A 23,972-nucleotide genomic window follows, 5' to 3' on the forward strand; every position below is an offset into this window, starting at 1 on the left:
ATGCTGCGGCTCTGTCTTGTTGTCCTCGGCCTCAGTGCCTGCTCTCCTTGTACTGCAGCCCCGCCACAGGACCCTGAGCTGTGGTCAGTATTCACAGGGTCCACCAGAAACAAGCTGCTGCTCGTCTCCTTCGATGGCTTCCGCTGGGACTATGACAGAGATGTTGAAACCCCTCACCTGGATAAGATGGCCCAGGATGGAGTGAAGGCAGCCTATGTTACTCCACCTTTCCTCACCATTACCAGCCCTGCTCACTTCACACTGCTGACAGGTAAAAGCAACAGTTTTGTGCATTTTATTTTTAACAGCGACCAATCTGCCAAGCAACAAACAGCTCAAGAAATGTCGGTGTCTGCTCGTATTTATTTGACAACTGCAAAAGATGGTGTCTACTAAGGTTGTTTTCTGTTTTTTTTTTCACAGGCCATTATAAGTATGATCACCTTTTGGCCACAGCTGGCCTACTTGTAGCAATTACTATAATACACTTTTTAAAAAGTTTGATTGCATCTTTGTGTTCCAAAACTTTGCTTATGTACAGAAAAAAACCCACATATGAATTAAGAGTTTCTGTGATTGTTTCTGACTCCAAGGTCAGTGCCCCAGCTCCAGCTGCTCCCAATTGCTCTGTATTTCATGTTCAGTCTCCTATAAGTTGGTGTTTCAGGAAATTTTCTAAAATTTCTACTGAGGACAGAATTTCACTTAGTTGTAAGGTGCATTGAGAGATGAAGCCATTATGAGGTACTAAAGTTTGAGCAACACTTGTATGCATAATAATAATAATAATAATACATTTATACAGCACATCAAACATATGTTACAAAGTGCATCACAAGGCAATAAAAACAGTTAAATGAAGTAAGAGGATGTAAGTGAAGTAAGTGGATGTGTTTGAATGAAAAAAGCTATTATCAGAAAAACGGAGCAGATTTATGTTTTCAATGAAAACGTATCTCAATGAAGAAAGGCAAAGTGCTAGCCTCCCGTTGTCATTCATCTCAGCTAACAGCCGGGCTCAACCGGGCACGTCTGCAGCGCGAGTCCCGTAGCAGCTCACACCCCTGTTAATCAATTACAGCGGCTCCACCGGCAATGGGAGCGGCGCGACAACTCTATTTTACGCGGCTCTTCTATTGTTTATCTGCGACACTGTGTCCGTGGCGGACATTTGAAAGCGAGTAGATGACAAACAGTACAGTAAACTTGTAGATAACTCAAATATATGTAATAACTTAGGTGGAAAATGCTTTAACATTTCATGCAGCCTACATGCAGCCTCTCGGCTCAGCAAACGGTAAACAACCCTGCTGGTTTCTCTACGTGTCGCTTCTGTACGCAGTCACTGAAGCCCAAATGAATACGCCGCGACGCTACGCTGTACGTTTGCAGCCGGTGGAGCCTGGCCGTAACATTGCATGTAAAAGTTATGCTAACTATTCTACGAAGTAACATTAATATGAATCACAAAACATTTTGAAACTTACCATTCAGTGACCACCTGAAAGGAATCATTTTCAGCTTCTGCTTCGTCCTCTGAATCATCAGAGGGCTCAAACATATACAGCTGGATTAAATTTGTGGCGGCCATTGCTGAGCCAGAGAGCTGTCAATCAAAACGAGGGAGCTGTCAATCAGAGCGTTATCTGCCACGCCCACTCTGTCCTGGCAAGTGGTCTAAACAGCAAAATGATCTGTTTTTAAACCAGGTTTTCTAATAGTTATTAATGGTTATTTTCACTCAGACTTTTGTGGATAATTAATGAGACACTCGACTTTGATATAATATATGCATTTTTACTATTTCAAGCTGTGTTTCCAAAGGCTTTAATGCCCATTATAAGTCTTGCAGCAGTATTCTAAACCAGTTGGAGCCCTGAGAGTTGCTTCTGATGGCAGAAATATAAGGAGCTGCAATAGTGAAGTCTAGAAAATATAAAAGCTTTTATGATCTTCTCCATATCACAGATGGACATAAAATATTTTACTTTAGAGATGGTTCTTACTTGTAAAAAAACAAGCTTGACCTACTGTCTTGACCTGTTTTTCAAAGCTGAGGTATGAATTAAATATGATTCCTAAGTTGCTGGCAGAGTGTGTGAGACATAGGGAGCTCAGCTGGTGTTATAGCACTTCAGTCGCACAGTGTGGACTGACTAGTGAAACTTCTGTTTTGTTATTGACAAGCTGCAGAAGGTTTTGATGCATCCACTCTCTGATATCATTAAGGCAATTGTGGAGGGGAGTGAGGTGATTGAAGCTATTAGGAATGATGGGTATGTACAGTTTGGTGTCGTCGGCATAACAGTAATAAGACGCATTATGTTTATGCAGTATGTGACCCAATGGAAGCATGTAGAATGAAAAGAGAACCGGACCCAAAATAGAACTCTGGAACTCCACAGGCACCGTTGGGCAAGTTACTCAACAAACTATCTGTGAAATGGCCCAAAGCTGTTGACAAGAAAGAGTGGGAAACAGTCAACAGGGACCTAACACAAATCCTGGAGGAACAAGGGGGCACAACACAGGAAAAGCTTGAAAGGATGGGCGACATAATCTACAGCTATGGCGAAGAGCACTTTGGGGCGAATAAAGGGAGAGGTTAAAAGAAACTACCAGCACCAGTGAAGTCCAGGACCCAACAAGAGATCAAGAGGCTAATCAGAGAAAGGAGACAGCTTAGAAAGCAATGGAAAAAAGCCTCAGACACCGAGAAGGAAGGTCTCATACTCCTCCAAGCAGATATCAAGAGCCGGCTGTCAACTTTGCGAAGAGCAGAGAACTTGAGGAAACTTCGCAAGAAGAAGGAACACACAAGAACTTATTTCTACAAAGATCCTTTCAAGTTTGTCAAAGACCTCTTCACAAAGGAAAATAGCGGAACCCTGAAAACATCACAGCAGGATCTGGAGGACCTACTGAAAAAGGTCTACCATGACACGAAAAGGCATGAGCAGATAGTCATTCCACCTGACAGCCGCTAATTCAACCTGTTGTCAACCTGGACACTAGTCCTCCGAAATGGAAAGAAGTAGAGAACACAGTGAGGCGAGCAAGAGCAGCATTGGCCGCAGGGCCTAATGGAGTACCATACAAGCTCTACAAGAATGTGCCCGATGTACTATGCTTTCTTTGGAGGCTCATGAGAACAATGTGGCAGAAGCAACCAATACCCAAGGCTTGGCAAAGAGCTGGCAATGTGCTCACAACAAAAGAAAAGGAGGCATCAAACATCAGCCCATTCCAGCCAATCAGCCTCCTTAACGTTGAGGGGAAAATCTTTCTCTGTATAGTGGCACAGAGGCTGTCCACTTACCTGGAAAGAAACAAGTACATCGATACTTCTCTACAGAAATCTGGGATTCCAGGATTCTCTGGTTGCTTGAAGCACACTAGCATGATCTGGCACTAGATCCAAGCAGCCAAGAAGGACAAGAGAGACCTGCATGTGACCTTCCTTGACCTGGCCAATGCATTTGGCTCAGTTCCCCACGAACTTCTCTGGGAATCATTCAACCAGATCTTCTACCAATTGTTCTACCAGAGCTCATCACCACACTGGTCAAGACCTATTCCCAAGACCTGCAACTGTGCTTCACAACAGCGGACTTCACTACGGCATGGCAGCACATGGATGTAGGCATAATGGCAGGCTGCACAGTCTCACCCTCGGCTTTCACAATGGCCATGGAAGTCATCATCAGGGCCTCAAAATGGGTGGTGGGTGGTGAACGAACCAGGGATGGGCTCCGTCTTCCACCTATCAGGGCATACATGGACGACATGACAACCCTGACCACCACTGCAGCATGCACCAAGCGGCTGCTTGGAAAGTTGCAGAAGAACATCAATTGGGCCCAAATAAAAATCAAGCCAAGCAAATCTCAAAGCATCTCCATAGTCAAGGGGGTGCTGACAGGTGCAAAGTTCTGCATCGGTGAGGAGCCAATACCAACAGTGTCTGAGTAGCCTGTCAAAAGCTTGGGCAGTTGGTACAATGCAAGCCTCAAGGGCAGAGAACAAGTGCAACAGCTAAGGCAAGATATCGTCGATGGCCTGAAGAACATCGATAAGACTCTACTGCCTGGGAATCTGAAGCGCTGGTGCCTACAGTTTGGTCTCCTTCCCCGGACACTGTGGCCACTCACCATTTACGATGTCCCAATAACAACCTTGGAGAAAATGGAGTGAACCATCACGTCATATGCAAAGAAGTGGCTTGGCGTCCCACGAAGCCCGAATAACATCAGCATCTATGGCAAAGGAGTCCTGGAGCTACCTCTCACTGGTCTCACTGAAGAATGCAAGTGTTCAAAAGTAAGACTCCAGATGACACTGAAGGACTCCAGAGACCAGACCATCAGGACTGTTGCAGTGCTTAAATATCCTTCCACCGTGTCAGGAGCAAGGCAGCTGCGCAGAGCTCATGACTGGAAGATGCTGGCAGACATCGGCCAACAACTAGTCTTTCCACCAGAGATGGCCTCCACCAACCTTCGGCCAGACCTGGTACTCTGGTCCCCTTCACTGAAGACTGCTTACATCATCGAGCTCACAGTCCCATGGGAGAACTCTATTGAGGAGGCCTATGAGCACAAGAAGCTGCACTATGCAGCGCTAGCAGCAGAAGTGAAGCAGCGTGGCTGGAACACCAAAGTCTATCCAGTTGAAGTAGGATGCAGAGGATTTGTGGCATCGTCTACCATTAGACTGTGGGAAGGACTCAGATGCCATGGTCAGGCCTTGCGGAAGACCATGGAAAGAAGCAGCCAGTGGATTTGGCTGGGCAAGTACATCAGCATAAACCACCAGAGAACCCCCTGCCTGTCCACCGGTTAGACAGCTGAAGACTGGAACAACAGGGTGAATTTCAGGAACGGTTAGGCATGGGACACAAGCTGCGGGCTGATCACCCGGCAGCGGGCCTACCTTGTGGAGGGTGTATAGTGTTGAAAGTCGAAACACCCAGTGATGTAAGGCCACACTGCTGATGATGTGTCCCATGCCCAATTGTCCTGAAATGTCACCCTGGCCAAGACTAACCTGCCCCACAACTCAGAGCACCCCCACCTGTTGATTCTCTACCACTTTCAACGTCAAGGAAAATCTCGAGTAAGTGCTCACCACCTGTTGGCACAAAGGGTAGTATCTAACATCTCGTCCTATGTATTTTGATACTACTCTCAAAATGTAATGTATTACATATTACTAGTTGCCATCATTTAAAAGTAATAAATTACATTACAATATTACTCTGTGTAGAGTAATAAGTTAGTTATTACATTACTATTGCGTTACGTCCCCAAAATGAGTTCAGAAGAATGACAAGGCATTTTAAATTGGTTGAGGGTCATGTTGTTTCACATCAGGTAATGAAAGCACAGAAGCTCCAGTTTATTACAATTCATTTCAAATTCAGTGCTGCGCAGGTCTGACCCATTCATGCATTCACATACAGTGGTTTCCACTTTGTATTAAAAACCCCTGCTGATGTTATTATAGTGTGATGATATAGAACAATTAAATGGCCTTTTAAATAGCGAGGATCAGGCAGAGGATCAAAGTCTAATAATCATGAGATATGGATAAATATTTATGGGCCTATAATATAAAACACAATAAACAATTATTGAGGTTAGTACAACAAATGGAATGGCATGTGGGTAAATGTCTATGACAAGCGCAAATCAATACACCAGAGCTGGAGGACCCACTTGCCAATTCACGGTGTGCCAGTCAACTACAGCAGTGTGCTGGCGTTGCTCTGCAGTTATAGGGGATGTGAATGGAAACATCCAATATGTACTTACATCACCCAGATGTGCCAATCACTGCAGACACAGGAAAAAACAAACCAGAGGCTAGCTCCTTCTCCCCACTGCTTTCAAGCAGCCTCAGGACACAAAAGCAGAATGGGTTACAATGTAGATATATGAATGGAAACACACTGGGCATGATAACGCACACATCAAGCTAGCAAACAATGTTATTTCTTCATAATGGAGACGGACATGAAGTAATAACATTAAAAAATAGTAGCGGGGCTTTTACTCACCACAACTGCAGAGACTACCAGCTTGATTCATATAATGAATGGCATGACATACACAAGGAGCCTTCAGGGGATGTTTTTTTCTGGTGGTGCACTAGTGGAAGTGAAGCAGTGTGGATTAGTGTGGTTAAATGAAAAGTGAAAGCAATAAACAGTTTATTTTGGATGGTAACGTGTTACATGCAAATATAATAATATTACCCGAAATCCTGTTGGTAACACATTGGCCTCTAGTTTCGCAGACCGGGCGAGGCGGAGGCACCTGCGCTTCCGCCGCGCTTCGCATGCCAAACGTGCCAAACGGTGCCAATCCCCTTTGATCTGACATCAGATGTGACGGGACAGTCGGTATAGAGATACATTTATGTGCTGATTGCAGATAGTTGCATTGAATAGTGGTTTTGTGGCTATTTATTGCATTGTTAATGTGCCTGACATTCTGGAAACCTGCCTGTGAGGTTTTGGTGACATGTGCGCACTGTCCACCAGTCAGCCAAACTTCCACTTACACCGGCTGCGCTCCCCCTGCGCTGACAGTAGACCTGGTTTCAACTGGCGAGCTTTTAGCGCACCTTCGGCGAAGCCTTTTGGCATGAAACTGTCACTGCGCCAAGCTGGATTTGTCGACACCTCCCCCTGCTGCACCGCCACACCCATCTCAGCGCACCTCGGTCTGCCAAACTACCAAACTGAGCGCGCCTTGGGGAGCGCTGCTTGAAACTAGCTCTGCATTAGCAACTTGCAGGTGGAATTTTCTTTTGACTAAATTTATACTTAATATTTATGGAAAATGACCATTTGAAAAGTTAAAGCAAGATTTTGTTTTGTAAGACATAAAACTTGTCAAAAACTAAAAAACAAACAAACAAAAATAGCTGTTTTTAACCCCTCTGAGAATTACTCATAAAAAAAATTGTTTTGCAATGTCCTGCAGGTGGCTCCAAACGTTGTTTCCCTTGCACTGCAGAGAGTCTTTGGGTTTGGCACAAGAACCCCGGTGATGAGTGGCTGGCAGCCGCTGGTTCCGATGAATCTGGGGCGAAGAGGTCGGTCAGCAATTGCTGGTCTACTTCGTTATGATTACTCGCTTATAATAATGGTGAAAACAATACCGCTGGCCGTTCGATATTGTTGTCAAAGTTATTATTAACACGCAAAAATGTTGAACACTGCAGATAAAAGAAAATTGGATAAGCAAAATTTAAAAGTTTGAAATAACTTTGATAGTGAGCACAAAAGAGTTACGCAGGAACCAAACTTTGATATGTTATGCGCAATGGACACACACTCTTCCCATTATGGTCAAAATTGATTTTTAACATCCAATTAAAAATACAAATTAACATTAAATCAAAATAAAATTATTATGCCACGTATATAAGCGGAGTACCATATAAACTAGGCTACTTCAAATACACACACTCTAGACTAACCTATAGTCAGAGTTGGATAAGGGTTACTTTAAAAGTAATCAAATTACTTTACTGCGTTACTTTTTTGAAAAGTAACCAGTTACTTTACAAAGTTACTCCCTAAGAAAAGTAACTCAAGTACTTTTAAAGTTCTTTTGAGTATTCTACATTTCCTATTGGGCAATGAACCACAGGGCGCTTAGCCTACATTTTTTGTCTCCAAAATTAAAGTTATGGACCACTTGCCCTTCACTGAGATCCAATTCTCCCATCAGAGCCGTCACTTTGACCAGTAGAAACACAGAACAGTCTGCTGCCATAGACAACTGTAGGGCAACAACACCCCAGCATTTTTAATATTTCCTCTAGGGATGTTACCACACAGAGTAAAAGGGGGAAATGATGGTGTGAAACAGCAGAGGCACTTTGTCAACCCAGTGAGTACTGCCATTAGCATCAAGCTAGCAAACAATGTTATTTCTTCATAATGGAGACAGACATAAAGTAATAACATTAAAAAATAGTGGCAGGGCTTTTACTCACCACAGCTGCAGAGACTAACAGCTTAATTTGAAACAGACTACATTATAGATGGTCTGTTATTTATTAATCCCCCTGTATCTTTATATTTTCACTTTTTATCTGCTCCCGTTGTCTTCATAAAGTTAATGCATTGCACCGTCATTTCAAACTCAACACTTCCTGGATTTGTTTCACATTAAAAGCCACTTATAACTTCAGCTGAGAGAATCCCTTCATTTTCTAAATAGGCTTTTATTGTGAAACATTTGTAGGAACTTGGTTGTGGAGGATGTGATAGGTTTAACGTTATCTCCGTTATTAGAACCAAAAGACAGTCTTTACTGTTTCGGAGCTGAAGGACCAGTGTTCTAAAAGTAACGGAAGTAACTGATGGCTTGTTTGAAAATGTACTCAAGTATTTAATTACTCAAACAGCAAACTAACGCGTTAGGTTACTCGTTATTGCAAAAAAGTAATCAAAGTACTCTATACCCAACTCTGGTAGCAATATATAATGAAAAACAAAATAAAGAAGCACATATTCATGCAAACAAGTTGATTAATGAACCCCAATTATATCTTAATTCTAACTATGTGGACTTCCTTACGGGAACTCTTCTTAACTCCGCCACAAGATGTCAGTACGGCTCCATGTTAGATGAGGGGTTAACGGTTGAAATTGAAATTGAATTTTGCAACTAATCAATCTTTTGTTTTACAGGGTTAAAACAAAGTATCATTCAGATAGAAAACATGGATTATACACATGTACAAGTTTAGAACATAGGAAAGCAACCAACAAAAAGGAAACAAATGTATAATCTCACTTCTAACAAACATTTCAATTTTGTCACACAGAAATATTTGGTAAGAGAGGGGAGGGCGTGATCCCCGGGGTGACAGGAAGGGACAGGATGTGGTTGAAAAAAGAAGCTTTGTCTTAAGATCCTAGCAGGGCTGTTAATCAAGGCGTACCTCAAATGAACCCTTTACCCCCCCTTTTGGCACCTGGTTGTCTGGAGGACGCATCCCTCCTAATCGGAGTAAGCTCGGGGGCAGGGTAATAAACATCTGACCCTCGCTTGTGGCCTTCTCATTGTCTATTTACTTGTAGTCCAGAATCTGGAGAGTTTACGAAGGCTGTATGCTCCTACAGTTGTGACTTAATGAGTTGGTCTTTCTTGGTAGTTTTACATTACATTTCACCGTTTGTCATCATGGTGAATTATTGTGTTTGTGCGCGCCTCATGCCTGTCACGAAGTCCAGCTGCAGTGTTTCTAACAAGGAAAAAGACGAATGCTAGCTTTTGTACCTGGATGCGTTTTGTGCAGGTGAAGACTTCATTAGTTTATCTATAACATCACAGACAGCTGTGTTCAGCATTCATTTTCGACAGGAGGTCTATGTTCAATGCAATACGATGAAGTTCACAATGGGATGTTGAAGCCAGGATTGTATGAGGCTGATAGCTGCTGCGGTTCCTTCAATACACATGGCTGCCTCATCAGCTCCTTCAGCAGCAGTTTCCGGTGGTGCCACCAGCAGAATTAATGGTCCTGGATCCATCAGAGATTCTGCTCCAAAAAAATGTGATGTGATCACCTGTCCTGAAAAATACCTGTTTTGTTATTTGTTGGTCTGGAACAGTTAAATGGACTGCACTTGCACTGCACTGGAAAAAGATAATCTTGGTAATTTCTTGAATGCACTGATCAAAACAGAGGGAATGATTGAATGTAACACCAAGGTTCTGGGCTGTCAAACACTGAGAAATCACACAGTTCTTGAGAGTTACTTGGTTAAACTAATGTCTATGTCCAGCAAGGCCAATGACCAGCATTCCAGTTTTATCCGAATTTAAGATGAAGTTAAAAAGTTATATTTATTATACAAGGTTCTTCCTGGTTTTTCCCCTTTCCGCAGGACGTTATGTTGAGAATCATGGAGTAATCCACAACATCTGGTTCAACACTACCACTCAGGAGAAGAAGCAGTACTACATGACTCAGTTTGTTGATTCCTATTGGGACAATGGCAGCTTACCCATCTGGATAACAGCACAAAGACAGGTTCTTTATATCCATCTTTTTGTTTCCTGGTTGCCGACCTAGAATGTCTGTATTATCTATCTATATCATCCAATCCTTTGTGGGATCACGATTACAGGAGTACTTTTGTTTTTAATTAATGAATGATTGTCTTATCTCCTTTCAGGGTCTAAAAGCAGGCTCTCTGCATTTCCCTGGCACAGCAGCCACCTACAAAGAAGAGACTGTGAAGGTTAGGCAAGTGGAACCTCGTTTCTATGATCATTCTAATGAGACAGAATGGAGGCTGAACATTGATAAGGTCATTGGGGAGTGGTTCCACCAACAGGACCTAGACTTTGTGTCCTTGTATTTCGGAGAACCAGATTTGGCTGGTCATGAATTTGGACCAGATTCCCCAGAACGCTGTGCAATGGTTCAGCAAGTGGACCGTACTGTGGGCTACATCCGGGACAAGATCCAAGACCATGGCCTTACTGACCGGCTCAACATTATCATCACTGCCGACCACGGGATGACTAGAATTCTACGGGATGGACTAGTTGAGGAGATCATCCTCTCTAAGATTCCTGGCTTCAGCTTCAAAGATATCCAGTTCCAACTGTTGGATTATGGTCCTGCTGGCATGCTGCTTCCGAAAGAAGGGAAACTGGAGAAGGTCTACCAGGCTCTGAAAGGAAGCCACCCTCATCTTCATGTGTATAAAAAGGAGGAGCTGCCAACTAGACTGCACTACAGTAACCATCCTCGACTCCTGCCCATCATCCTCATTGCTGACCCTGGATACATTGTCAATGGGGTGAGAGAATCTTTGTATGTTAGAAAGTTGAAGTGTTTGATTTGCTTTGATTGGGGTATAAAAGTGCAACCACCACTGAGTACTCTTCAACTTCCAGCTTGCCAGCCCTTGTGCACAGTCCCATCTTGTTTAAATGTCATCTTCAAACACTACAAACATAAAAGACAAGTCATACACATTTAATATGGATGCCTTGTCCTTTACGACTGCATCTTATTCAAAAGGTACTGTATGATCATGGGGTGTCATTAATCTTCTAAGACACGCACCACTAGGGATGGGAATTGAGAACCGGTTCCTGTTAAGAACCGGTGCCAACTGGTTCAATTCACTGACATCATTAGCCTTTATGCTCAACGATTCCCTTATCCCTTATGGGCCAGGGAGAAGTAAAAGAAGACATCTACGTCAAGCTGGAATGACCGTCGTTAAACAGAGGGGGTGGCTTAGGACACTACTTATCCCCACTTACAATGCAGTCTTCAGACGACTTCAGACCTGTTCATCCCTGGTCCCACCTGACCCTAACAACTCACATGGTGGCCAGGTGGGTCAACGACTCACTGTGACCTTAACGACTCTGAAACTAAGAGCTCACGTGACCCCTACGACTTTGTACCAGTCATTTAGAACTGAAGAAGCTTCTTGGAAACGCAAGCAAGTCCAGTTGCCTACGCTATTAGTACTTAGGATTACCATGACCTGGATGACTGAGAATCTTCACTGAGATGATTCCCTCATTGATTCTTTGCATTACGCTGAATCTTTACATCGATGACGCATGTCATGCCTGTCAGTCAGCACGTTCAACAACACAGAAGATGTAATGGCGGAGAGACAGAAGCGGTCGAAGCAAGGCTTCACTTCACCAAAAAAGACTAACAGCGCGACGTGCAATTTATGCAGCACCGTAATTACATGCAAGGGCGGAAACACCACCAACTAGGCCTGAACGATTTATCTTTTAAGCATCACCGTCACGATGCCCACGTGTGCAATATTTACATCGCGGGGCTTGCGACATGTGGCTTGCCCTAATTAAATTAAGCATGCACTTTTAAATTGCCAAGTGATGCGCGTAAAAGATGTCTAATTTACTGGAATAAAGAATAAACGGTCTATTCAAGTGCTGGAATTTGTTATTTATGTGACAACGCCTGAACGCAACACAGGCTCCACTCCACTGACTGTGTGTACAGTGCCATGCTGCGGGTTCGGGCCGGGCATGGTTATAGATGTCTCAGACTCGGGAAAATGCGGTCCGAGCTGTGCTCTAGTGTGCTCACCTGTGTCTGTGTGTGTGATTGCGTACGTGTCTGTGTGTGTGTGTGTGTGTGTGTGTGTGCGCATCGGGGCCTAACTCTGCCGTGCACGATACAGAGAGCAGAGGAGGATTGTAAGGCAAGACCCTGTAGAGACAGAAATGACATGCCGTTGTGTAAACAATATAAGTCTTCACATTATAAGGTGAAACGTTTCGCCATATAACACGATAAATAGTATATTGTTATGTTATTATTAGGGATGTCCCGATCCAGCTTTTTCACTTCTGATCTGATACCGATATTACAGCCTTGAGTTTTGCCCGATACCGATACCAATCCGATCCAAGCACGTATTATACATATTCACTTATTTTGATGTCAGTCATGTTAGAAAAGGTTTGATCAAGCAATATTACTCTAACAAGAACAACTACTTAATCCGGTTAATTAGAATGATCCACAACAGTTGGTATGAGAAACTGACCCGTTTATTGTTAACAGGGTTAAATAAACAAACTTTAAACTTGAACATTAACATTAAATAAAAAATATAGCTGGTTTCCTTTGGCTGCTTTGGCCCGTTAATAAATAGAAAATAAATCAACACAAGAAATCTTTAAAATGTCTAACATTGAAATTAAAATAGCAGCAAGACTCCACTGCTGCTGCTGCCATCATTAGTCATTAGTCATACTTCTTCTGTTATTATACACATATGATTATTGTCACACATGTATCCTGCCAGGTATTAATACATACTTTCAACATATTGTACCGCAGTAACCAGAACTATAACTTTAATATTATTACTTTCATTAATGTTGTTGTAAGATACTGTCATTACCTGCATCTCTCTCTCTCTCTCTCTCTCTCTCTCTCTCTCTCTGTGTCATATGGATTACTGTTAATTTATCATGTTGATCTGTTCTGTACGACAAATATTGCACGTCTGTCCGTCCTGGAAGAGGGATCCCTCCTCAGTTGCTCTTCCTGAGGTTTCTACCGTTTTTTCCCCCCCGTTAAAGGGGTTTTTTGGGGGAGTTTTTCCTTATCCGCTGTGAGGGTCTTAAGGACAGAGGGATGTCGTATGCTGTAAAGCACTGTGAGGCAAATTGTGATTTGTGATATTGGTCTTTATAAATAAAATTGATTGATTGATTGATTGATTGTGCTTTGGCCCCCTAATAAATAAAAAATAGATTAACAAACCCTAATCCCCTAACCCCTAACCCTAACCACAAAACATTGTTGACATTTAACAAACAATGCAGCCTTTCCTTTTCAGTTATTTTAGTAGAGTCAGTGCCAGCCTGGTGCTGCTGTTTCCTGGGACCAACAGAGGGGACAAAAAACCACACACAATATTGTACAACTGTTTAAACAAGCAATAGTCCATCCATGGTTCCAATTTCACTAATTGTGCCCAAAACAATGCCATCAGTGCTCTTTACTTAAACAGTAAGAGTGTAAACCAAATAAAAATATCACTCTCAAAAAACCAGAGCAGAAAACAAATAGTCAGTTAACTAAATTGACCGCTATTCTTCCTACCCTTCCCTCCATGTGTGTCTGCATGCTGCCTGGTGGATTGATAGTAAGTGCTGGAGCAGATTACTGGAATGGACTGCTTGAATCGCGGAGCGCTGGGCTGGCTGGAAAACCTGGATCGAATTCCATGAAAAACTGGATCGGAGTTCTGGGATCGGCATTTTTCCATGCAGTCCGATCCGATGCTGATGCAAGTTTTTTGCTAATATCGGCGGCCGATATCGATCCGAATATCGGATCAGGACATCCCTAGTTATTATATGAAGCGTCCGTTGCGCAAAATAATATAACTTTAGTTTATGAAGAGATAAGACGGAGCCCTCTCCTCTCCTCTTACATGCTTTGCTCACAAGTGTGTGAATTGACCTGGATATGAAGCACCTGTAGCCCCAAATAATATAAAGGTAGTTTCTAAAGAGTGAAGACGGAAAAAAAAAAGAAAAAATAGTTGTATATAGGGGAAACACTGAAAGAGATGGTGGTTTCAAATGCCTATTTTCAGCATATTTTATGCTGTTGCATTCAAAGCAATATCAGTCTAATAATTCCAGAATGATTAATTCTAACCAAGTAGAGCTACTGAAGTCATCTGGTGGAAAATAATGCATCCTTAAAAAAATAAAAAAAAATAGAAATCGCAATATATATCTCTGGGGGCAATTTTTTTCCAATATCGTGCAGCCCTACCACCAACATGCTGAAGCGTTTGTCATTGAATGGCATTAAATGCAGCTGCAGCAAAGTCTCAGCAGACCAGTGCCAGTGACAGTACATATGTCCTGTCCCATGTTATTGATAGCACAACGCATTCAGTGACAGATTCTGTAACGTTATTTGACGTACATGAAAACAAATGCTGTAAAAATATTCTTTCATTTGTTCCATTTTAGATGATAGCAGTCAACCAATTTCATATTTGTTTACTTACACAAGCACTTGACTCTTGTTTAGAATAGAAACTCAATAAAATTTGTGTTGTAGACACCGAAAACCTGTAAGATTGTAGGTCTTTTTCCTACACAGAAAATTCACAGGAGGAATCGATAAGGGGCTTGATAAAGAATCAGATCGATAAGCAGAATTGATAATTGCACTGATATCAATAAAATCCTATCAATTCCCATCCCTGCGTACCACTTAATCAAATTATCCTGGTTCGACCTCAGATTTTTGGTCTCTTGAATATATTCTATCAAATAAAGGTAATAAGGCTCCAGTTTTTTTTTCATGACCATATTTCTCATGGAACCTCTGATTTCTGTCCATATAGTTCTTACCTGTGCACTACGTAAAAGGAGACCATGGCTTTGATAATGAAATCATGGACATGAAAGCTTTCTTCAGGGCAGTGGGGCCTGACTTCCAGAAAAACATGTTGGTAGGCCCCTTTGACCTGGTTGACGTGTACCCTCTGATGTGCCATCTACTGGAGATTAACCCAGAGGTCAGCGATGGACACTTGAACAATACCAAACACATGCTGGTTCCTAGGAAAAATACAGGAGCAAACAACAACAGTAAGTGTTTAACTATATTCCAACAAGTCCTCCAACCCATATGACAACAGCTCTATGCAGAGCCTACGCTGTAGCCCGTGCACATGGCTTACGCTGTTCTGAGAATTTATACTCGTGCTGTGGTATGTCTGTCACTCTGCAGTTGCACCTCCAAAACACTAGCAGGCGCTGGGGGTTCTGTGAAGTACTTTAAAGTTTACTTGATTCAAAACACACACTAAACATTGCTTAATAGCAACAATTTCAAACACAAGTATACAAAATGACTTCATTATAACTTGCAGGATTCACAGACATAGCACTTTTCTTTTGCTGGACGCATTTTCCCCACAAATACAACATGCTAATATTATTAGCAGAAGTCCATGGCATTTTACATGTATAAATTAGCCTAGCGGCTGGCAGAGATTTCCTCTACTCCTGAAGCCAGCAGGGTTGCCAACTTTGGTCAGAGGGCCGGAGTAAGATTCTACCTTGTGACGTAATCAATCAATCAGTCAATCCATTTTATTTATAAAGCCCAATATCACAACTCACAATTTGCTATTGTGGTACTATATGTTGAAGGTATATATTAATATCTGATAGTATACATATGTGACAATAATCATATGTGTATAATAACAGTAGAAGTATGACTAATGATAACAGCAGCAGCAGGAGGCATCTGGCAGGACCACGGCAGCAGCACAACCACACATGACACACTATCCAGGCACCGCTGCGATATGAGTTAGCCTGCGAGACACTGGAGCACAAAGGCTCCGGAGAAGAAGCCGAGTTAGTGACATGCAGTTCGGCTGAGTTAGCAAGATGCAGTAACAGGACATGAGACAGAGAGAGAGAGAGAAGGTGCCCGGTGTATTAAAGGAGGTCCCCCGGCAGACTAGGCCTAAGTCAGCCTAACTAGGGGCTGGTATAAGGCAAGCCTGAGCCGGCCCTAACTATAAGCTTTATCAAAAAGGAAAGTCTTAAGTCTAGTCTTAAATGTGGAGACGGTGTCTGCCTCCCGGACCGCAACAGGAAGATGATTCCACAGCAGAGTAGCCTGATAGCTGAAGGCTCTGGCTCCTGATCTACTTTTGGAGACTTTAGGGACCATGAGTAACCCTGCGTTCTCAGAGCGCAGTGTTCTGGTGTGATAATATGGCACTATGAGCTCTCTAAGATATGACGGAGCTTGACCATTTAGAACTTTATAAGTTAACAGTAGGATTTTAAATTCAATTCTGGATTTTACAGGGAGCCAGTGCAGAGAAGCTAAAACAGGACAGATATGATCTCGTTTCTTAGTTCCTGTTAGTACGTGTGCCGCTACATTCTGAATTAGCTGGAGAGTTTTTAAAGACTTACTACAGCTACCTGATAATAGAGAGTTACAGTAATCCAGCCTTGAGGTAACAAAAGCGTGGACCAATTTTTCTGCATCTTTTTGGGTCAGGATAGGCCAAATTTTCGCAATATTACGCAGATGAAAAAATGCAGTCTGTGAGATTTGTTTTAAATGAGAATTAAAAGACAAATCTTGATCAAATATTACTCTGAGGTTTCTTACGGTAGTGCTAGAGGCCAGAGCAATGCCATCTAGAGAAACTATGTCATCAGATAAAGAGTCTCTGAGTTGTTTGGGGCCAAGAACAATAATTTCAGTTTTGTCTGAATTTAACATAAGGAAATTGGTGCTCATCCAGGTTTTTATGTCTTTAAGGCAATTATGAAGTCTACTTTCTTCTGGCTTCATCGATAAATACAACTGTGTATCATCCGCATAACAATGGAAATTTACAGAGTGATTTCTAATGATGTTGCCTAAAGGAAGCATATATAGAGTAAGTAGGATTGGTCCAAGCACAGAATATCCACTTTTGCGTGCGTGGTCATGAACATATGTGGACACAGCGGCACATTTTATTTTTTACCTTAAAAGAGTTAATATGCACATGTGGCAAACAGAAGAAATGGGTGTACGTTTAAATATTCATATCTATAGGCCTAAGCTCCACATACATCCATGGACGCTCAATATTTGTTTTACGGTGCAGATCAAGGTCAGTTTCATCAATCTGATGGTAGCATTGATCATCTGCTTAAAAAATCCAGTAATATGTCCTGTTGTGACAAAAAGAAAGAATTGAAAGGGGGGGATCAGGGGTTCTCCCTCGAGAAAACTTTGAAAATTCACGCAGCGAAATCCTATTTTCATGCAATTTCATACAGAAATAGATCAATTCAAGGACTTTCAATGACCTGTGTACATTTATGAATATTTTCAAAAACTTTCCAGGGCCTTGAAATGTTTTTTTTTTTAATTCACAAACTTTCAAGGATTTCAAGGACCCGTGGGAACCCTGTTGATTTATCATGTTTTATATGGCCTTTTGAGACTCAGTCATAAAACATGGTAAATGTTTTGCATCTGTGAGCCCCAGGAGAAAAATGTAGGCCTTAAGCCTACAGTTACGTTTAAGTAAGAAAACCCAATGTAAACTGCCATTTATTTCTTCTGCTAAAGAATGCAATTTAAGGCCAGGAATGATCATGGCATGTAACTAGACATGAGCAGTTAATTACCTGGAGTTTTCATTTGAAACAACCCAGTGTATGCATTGTAATAAGGTCATGGCATAACTCAGCATTAACCAATTAATTAGTATATGCTGTTCCCATGTTTGTCCACTAGATAGCTGTAGAAGGCAATGAGTGAACTTAAAGCAATACTCCGGCGTTATTCAATCCATAGCTCTGTTGTCTTAGTTCTCAGAATGCTGTCCATTGGAAAAACGAGAAAATTTGTAGGAGACTAGGGGAAGGACGAAGTAGCATGAAGTTCAGGGTAGCCCCACGAGACCTAAACTTGCTTTCTGAGAATAGTATGGAGTCCGGTCAAGCTACGCTGGACATAACAAAAAAAAAAAAAAAAAGGAACGGCGGAGTGAGATTTCTTAAACGGTCGTGAGAGAGTGACACTGATGGTGAAAGAGTGACAGTGACGCCAGATGTGTGAGAGTTGGCAACCCTGAGCCAGTGACAACAGCAACATTTAACAAAGGTACAAAATCCAGCTCCATTACAACTCATTATAACCCCTCTAATCTATCCTATCTTCTGCAGGATAAATCAAACATAAAACTTAAAATATTGGGACGCCTAAAAGCTCAGCGGGTAGAGCGAGCATTCCATGTACAAAAGCAATCTCCTTGTTGCAGCAGCCATAGGCTCAATTCCAGCCCATGGCCCTCTGATGCACATCACCCCTCCTCCATCCCTCCCCCTCCCTCCTTCACGCCCAACACTTTCCTGCCTAATAAAGACAAAATAGCCATAAATACAATCTTTATAGACTTAAAATATTATGTTGTGGGGGCTTTATTGTCTTCACAATTTATTGTTTCTCATCCGTGAAATAAAAGTAAATAAAAGCTTCTCTTCCACTGAGGGGAATGGTTTCAGCAGGAAGTTTGCATCACCGCAATGTGTAGTTAAAGTTCTGGTGAGGTGCAGGTTGCAGGTCTGGTCAGGCTACGGCGTAGGTTACAGCATAGGCTCTGTGACGATGCAGAGCCTATGCTGTAGGTGTGGCATCAATTTGATGCAGAAGTATAAATCCTGCTTAATATGACTCATGGAGCCTTCCTTAAAGTAGCCCTTCGAATAACAGAATAGCTCATATTTGACCATTCACAGTCACAGTTTAAAACAGTGGTTAACATTGTGACACCATCACAACTGCACCACAATTACATGGTTAGGTTTAGCCAACACAACTCCTTGGTTAGGTTTAGAAAAATATAATGGTTTGGCTTAAAATTGGTACATTTATTACTTGCCTAACTTGAGGCATCTTATGTGAGATGTCACATGACATACGACTATGTTACATAACCAACTCAAAGCTGACTTTTGCTTTCACATGCAACGCAAACACCAGTCTCCTAGATGAAAGTCCTTCATTTGATTTTCCCATTTACCATCCTTCTCTCCAACCTATAAGCGGACTTTGTAATACACCACCTGACTTCATCCTTTACTCCATTCATAGTAACTACAGCCATATGAGGTCACTGTGAATATGGGTTGCAATTAAGATGTGTCCTTAAGGGCTGAAAAATAAAGCCAGCGTGGAAGTACCAAAAAGTGCAGTTCCGTGAATAACCGCTTGAGGCTGGCTCCAGAAGCTGGTCAGTCCCCATTGACCCCCATGTTGAAATGCCCAACTTTACAGCAGAAATAAACATGTTTACAGCCTGGTACAAAAAAAACCACAACGGTTTTAGTTTCTTTAGTTAATTTCAACATTCATGACAGCTGCTGACAGCTGGGAGGTCGTGGGTTTGATCCCCGGCCGGGTCATACCAAAGACTATAAAAATGGGACCCACTGCCTCCTTGCTTGCCACTCAGCATCAGGGGTTGGAATTGGGGGGTTAGATCACCACATGATTCCCGAGCGCGGCACCGCTGCTGCTCACCGCTCCCTCAGGGGATGGGTCAAATGTGGAGAACAAATTTCCCACACTCAGGTGTGTAACAAACAGTGGGACTTTACCTTACTTTACCTGAGTGATAGGCCGTCTGCAGGGCATTGGGTCAGTTCTGGTGAATGCCAAAATGCGGAACTCAAGGCTTCAAAAGCCACAAACCAATGGGTGACAACATGGTTATTAAGTCCACTATTCAGTGCAGCCTATAGTTTTAATTCCTCCTCATACAAACATTATGGCGTCATACTCTGGAGGATAGTCTCATATATTCACTTAAATAAATATATTACCATTAATTCAGTGCTAGTTACTAATACATAGAATACTGTATAATATATGTATTTCAAAGTGTATGATGAAACACAACTTGAAATATTAATTGTGTAATTGTGAGGTGAGTCAAAGTTCATTCTGAACCTTGTGACAATCAGTACACTTACATGACATTAGAGAAAATTGATTTATTCTGTTAGTCTGACTTAAACCAGACTTTTAATATACATTTAGAAATCGTACCAAATCAAATTTCTCAGACTAACACACCCAGATATTGTGATTGGGAGCTGAATTACTCCTGCATGTATACAGTCATGCACTCTGCGCATGCTCCACAGTTTCCACCCCGGGCTTTGACCCAAAAGTGGAATAGCATTGAATGCATAACAGAAGAAGAAGCCGGTTTCAACATGGAAAAATCCAGAGCTGTGCATTTTTGGACTGGTGACAAGACACAGCTCATGCTGTGTCGGCTGAAATAGTTAAATATTTTAAAATACATGGATAGGAGGAAAACACGAAATGGTGACTGGTCTGTGACATAATAGGTTAACTGGAAATATACTAACAAGCTTATAGGTGACATATCGCCACCTATCGTGGTGGAGTCGGATATTCTTTGGTCAATGAATGTATTCCCCTTCCATGCTTGTATACTAGGACAAGGACAGAAGTCCAATTAAATGGCCTAGTCAGCTATAACTGTGGCTCGACTTAACTGTGCATGTAAACGTACTGACTGACTTTGACCAAAGCATCTCAACAACAGGTCCACTTATTGGCTTCTTCTGGAGCTTTAACTCTATCTCATAGTTGTCAGCAAAAGGGGTTTGCTCAGTTGTCACTGAGTGTGCTCAGCTGTTTTGCCCAGAAATCAAAGGCCTTAAAAGTTCTCCCCACACAGGGACTGTCAGGGTTCTCTTTACCAGCATCCGCACAGAGAAATGGTGAGGGCTAACACAGGACCTCAGCTGGCAAGATAGAACCAACCAGAACACGGGATTGAAAATCCAGCTCCTAGAATTGTGTCTGACAACACTTATTTCATTTGCAAAGGGATGTTTTACGACCATACCAAAAGAAAAGTGTAGCTAACTTAAACATGAAACATTTCAGCACACAGATTGCTGCAACACACCTCTATGCAACCTGACATCTGGTACTGGTACATGCATGATATTTTTACTCCAGTCAATAATATCAACCAGAGCATCAAGTTCATGTTCATAAAATGCTGACAGAAAGAACACATTGTACAGGAGACCTGCTCACACAGACCAATATCTTAATTTGAACTTTGATCAAAGATCAGTGGTGAGGACCTGCTTACAAAGAGCACAGGAAGAAAATGATAGGGAGAGGGAATTGTAGTGGGACTAGTGACCAGTTGCACAAAACACCTTCATTTTTCTCCTTAACTACGACACTTAAGGCTCAATTTCTTCTAAACTGAGGGACAGTACAGAATCTCTTAAAAGCATTAGAAAAGATTTTACAGTGGTAAAAGTTTTCATGGAGACTGTCTGTTTGCTTGCTCCCACACTTGTGATGCCTGTTCCAATCTCACAAAGTTGACTTATAGTTAGATAGGGAAAAATGGCAAAGGAAAAGAGGACAAGAAAACCATATTGGTCAGAGGACAAAAGATCATTCCTCTGGAGGAATTCAATCATAGAAATCACATACTACAAAGCAAATTTGATCCCCAAGTTCCAGAAAACAGAAAATGGTTGTGGGAAGAAATTGCAACCAAAATTAGTGCAGCCAAATCTATAGTATTAAATCAAAAGCGTATCCATTGCTTTCTCCTGGTCACAGAACACTCTTCTCAGGGTATGTTATTTTTTTTCATTTATCACTATAAACTCTGTCATGTTGCAGTTAAGATAGAGTCAGAAAAAGATAGAGTTTTCCTTGCTTTGGTTGCAAAGGTCTTTTGTGCATCGGTCTAGGAATGCCTAGACCAAGACAAGGAGAAAACCATGAATATGTAAGTAAACATTTTAAGAAAACCTTAAGGAGAAGACTTAAGGGTGTTATGTGCGACCAGAAGATCGGAAGTTGTTGAGGTTGTCAGAGCTCACACATGACCTCAGTGACTCTGTAAGAGTTTATACCCACATACAGTTTAAAGCCTGTGACTCCCCACTAGTCCGTTAGAATTGAAGAAGCTTCTTGTGAATCAGTCAATACATTTTTTGGGCATCACAACCCCAGTGAAATGATTTGTTTCACTGTCAAGTTTTGATTAATTCGGTGCGATGGTCCAACATTTGGAAAGTCTAAAAGAGCTACATGATTAATTCAAGTTAGTGGAAACCAGAAATAGCTACTATGTCCCTGGTCTATGGTCCCAAGGTGTGAATGGTCTGGATAATTTTATACATGGCAGTTGAACATTTTTGGCTTCATGCCCCAATGAGCAGCTTTCATAGGAATGGTGATGGGCTCTGCTGTATCCAGTTCTCTTCATACATCCATGATTAGAAGCTGTTGGAAGCTCCAGAAAAAGCAAGTAGTTGGGCAATTCGTTAACATAATTTGAAAAACTTGTCTAGTATAATTTGAGGTGAAAGTACTGTTACTTGTACTTTTTCCCTACATGTTTCCAGCAGCAGTCATATTTCACTAAAGAGACAACAACACTTTGACCAAGTGTCAATAAAAACATTCTAATCCTCACAAGGGTTACATTTATTGCAGGACTTCAACCCAGACATCACAGGCTGTATTACACTATCTAACAGCTGTAAATTCATATCTTATCAGTAAATAAGACGTACTGTCTTTCTTGGCTGATTTGCTGTCTCATCTGCATGTTTTCTGTCTGTTTTCAGTTCCAGAGAAGAATTATTACAAGGAGGTGGTGATTGGCCTGTCAGCAGTGAATGGGGTTCTCGGGCTTGTTTTCATCATTACCACATCCTACAACATGTGGAAAAGAACCAGAGCATGAGGAACTTTGACATTTATCTAAAAAAATATTGAGAAAAGGAAGTAAGAACAAAAAAGGAGAAAAGTTAAGTAAAATAACTTGTCTGATTCTTTTGCATTTCCTACTCATTGTACAAGAGTGTGCTTCCTGTAGGTGAAGGATAAGACATTCTTTATTTATGAGTTTATGTGTTTAAATGATGGAGAATTCAGCCACTCAGGGCTTTTTCATAACCAAACATGTATCAAACAGTAAGATACATTTGTTTATGTAAAACAATCTGGTAAACTCAAACCAGCTGATAATTGTTCATTCATATTTGCTGTAGCTCATGCAGATTTTGTTTTAGAACAATACCCACAAATAATTATCCATGTATTCTACACTGCAAATACATGCAACTAACTGAGGGGGGAAGGGGGGACATTGTGATTTACTTGGTTCACATTGAGGTTTTTAGCTGGACACTGTTTAAGTGTCAAGCAGCTTCCATTACTCAAGATGAAAAATGAGGCCCCCCGACAGGGTGCCAGGTGGCCCCTCAACCATTTTCTAATTCACTGAAATGAAAGTGATTCACACAAGGAATGTTTTTTGAGCTTTTAATATACAGTAAGCTGCTGTTACACAGCCGCGTGGCAGCCACCCCGACAACTGCCAATTCACAAGAGCATTCCCTAAAAAAGCAAAGTGTTTTTAGAAGCGCTGTCACTACAGTCCACACTGTAAACCCCAATTTGTTCAAACAAATCAAAATGTATTGGAATCAGCTTGCACTTTTTGAATGAGTTTTTGTTTTTGTTTGAGCATTTAATTCTATGTCATATTAACATAAAATTAAAATTAATTATGTTGAATGTCTATTTTTCTGTTTCTTAAACACTAACAAAATGATATGTCATAACGTACTAACTTTATGTACAAACAGCATTATATATTGTAATCTTAAAGTCATTGTTCAGCTAAATCCCAGTTTGTGCACTCAACTCAAAAATTTACTGGAAACAGTAAGTTCTGAGTACACCTGATACACATGACTCTTGTCTGGTTGCATACTTCTCTTGGTTTATTTTCAATCAAATGATAAAATAATTTGTGTTTTAATAACAGAATT

The 23,972-nt window shown here is 41.5% G+C and overlaps 1 protein-coding gene across 1 annotated transcript; it reads left to right on the top strand.

The window, feature by feature from the left end:
- On the top strand, positions 1 to 23,504 carry LOC125881242 (ectonucleotide pyrophosphatase/phosphodiesterase family member 7-like). Its single transcript, XM_049564321.1, has 4 exons — positions 1 to 271; positions 9,914 to 10,059; positions 10,205 to 10,837; positions 22,761 to 23,504. The coding sequence occupies exons 1-4, from the start codon at positions 1 to 3 to the stop codon at positions 22,791 to 22,793; spliced, it is 1,083 nt and encodes a 360-aa protein (XP_049420278.1). The 3' UTR covers positions 22,794 to 23,504.
- Positions 23,505 to 23,972: the final 468 nt, after the last annotated feature.

The sequence above is a fragment of the Epinephelus fuscoguttatus genome, linkage group LG20, assembly GCF_011397635.1.
Source record: "Epinephelus fuscoguttatus linkage group LG20, E.fuscoguttatus.final_Chr_v1".
Classification (NCBI taxonomy): Eukaryota; Metazoa; Chordata; class Actinopteri; order Perciformes; family Serranidae; genus Epinephelus; species Epinephelus fuscoguttatus.

Coding starts and splice junctions, on each gene's coding strand:
- LOC125881242 (XM_049564321.1), top strand. CDS start 1: ATGCTGCGGCTCTGTCTTGTTGTCCTCGGCCTCAGTGCCTGCTCTCCT. Junction 10,060..10,204: donor GGATAACAGCACAAAGACAG/GTTCTTTATATC, acceptor ATCTCCTTTCAG/GGTCTAAAAGCAGGCTCTCT. Junction 10,838..22,760: donor CTGGATACATTGTCAATGGG/GTGAGAGAATCT, acceptor GTCTGTTTTCAG/TTCCAGAGAAGAATTATTAC.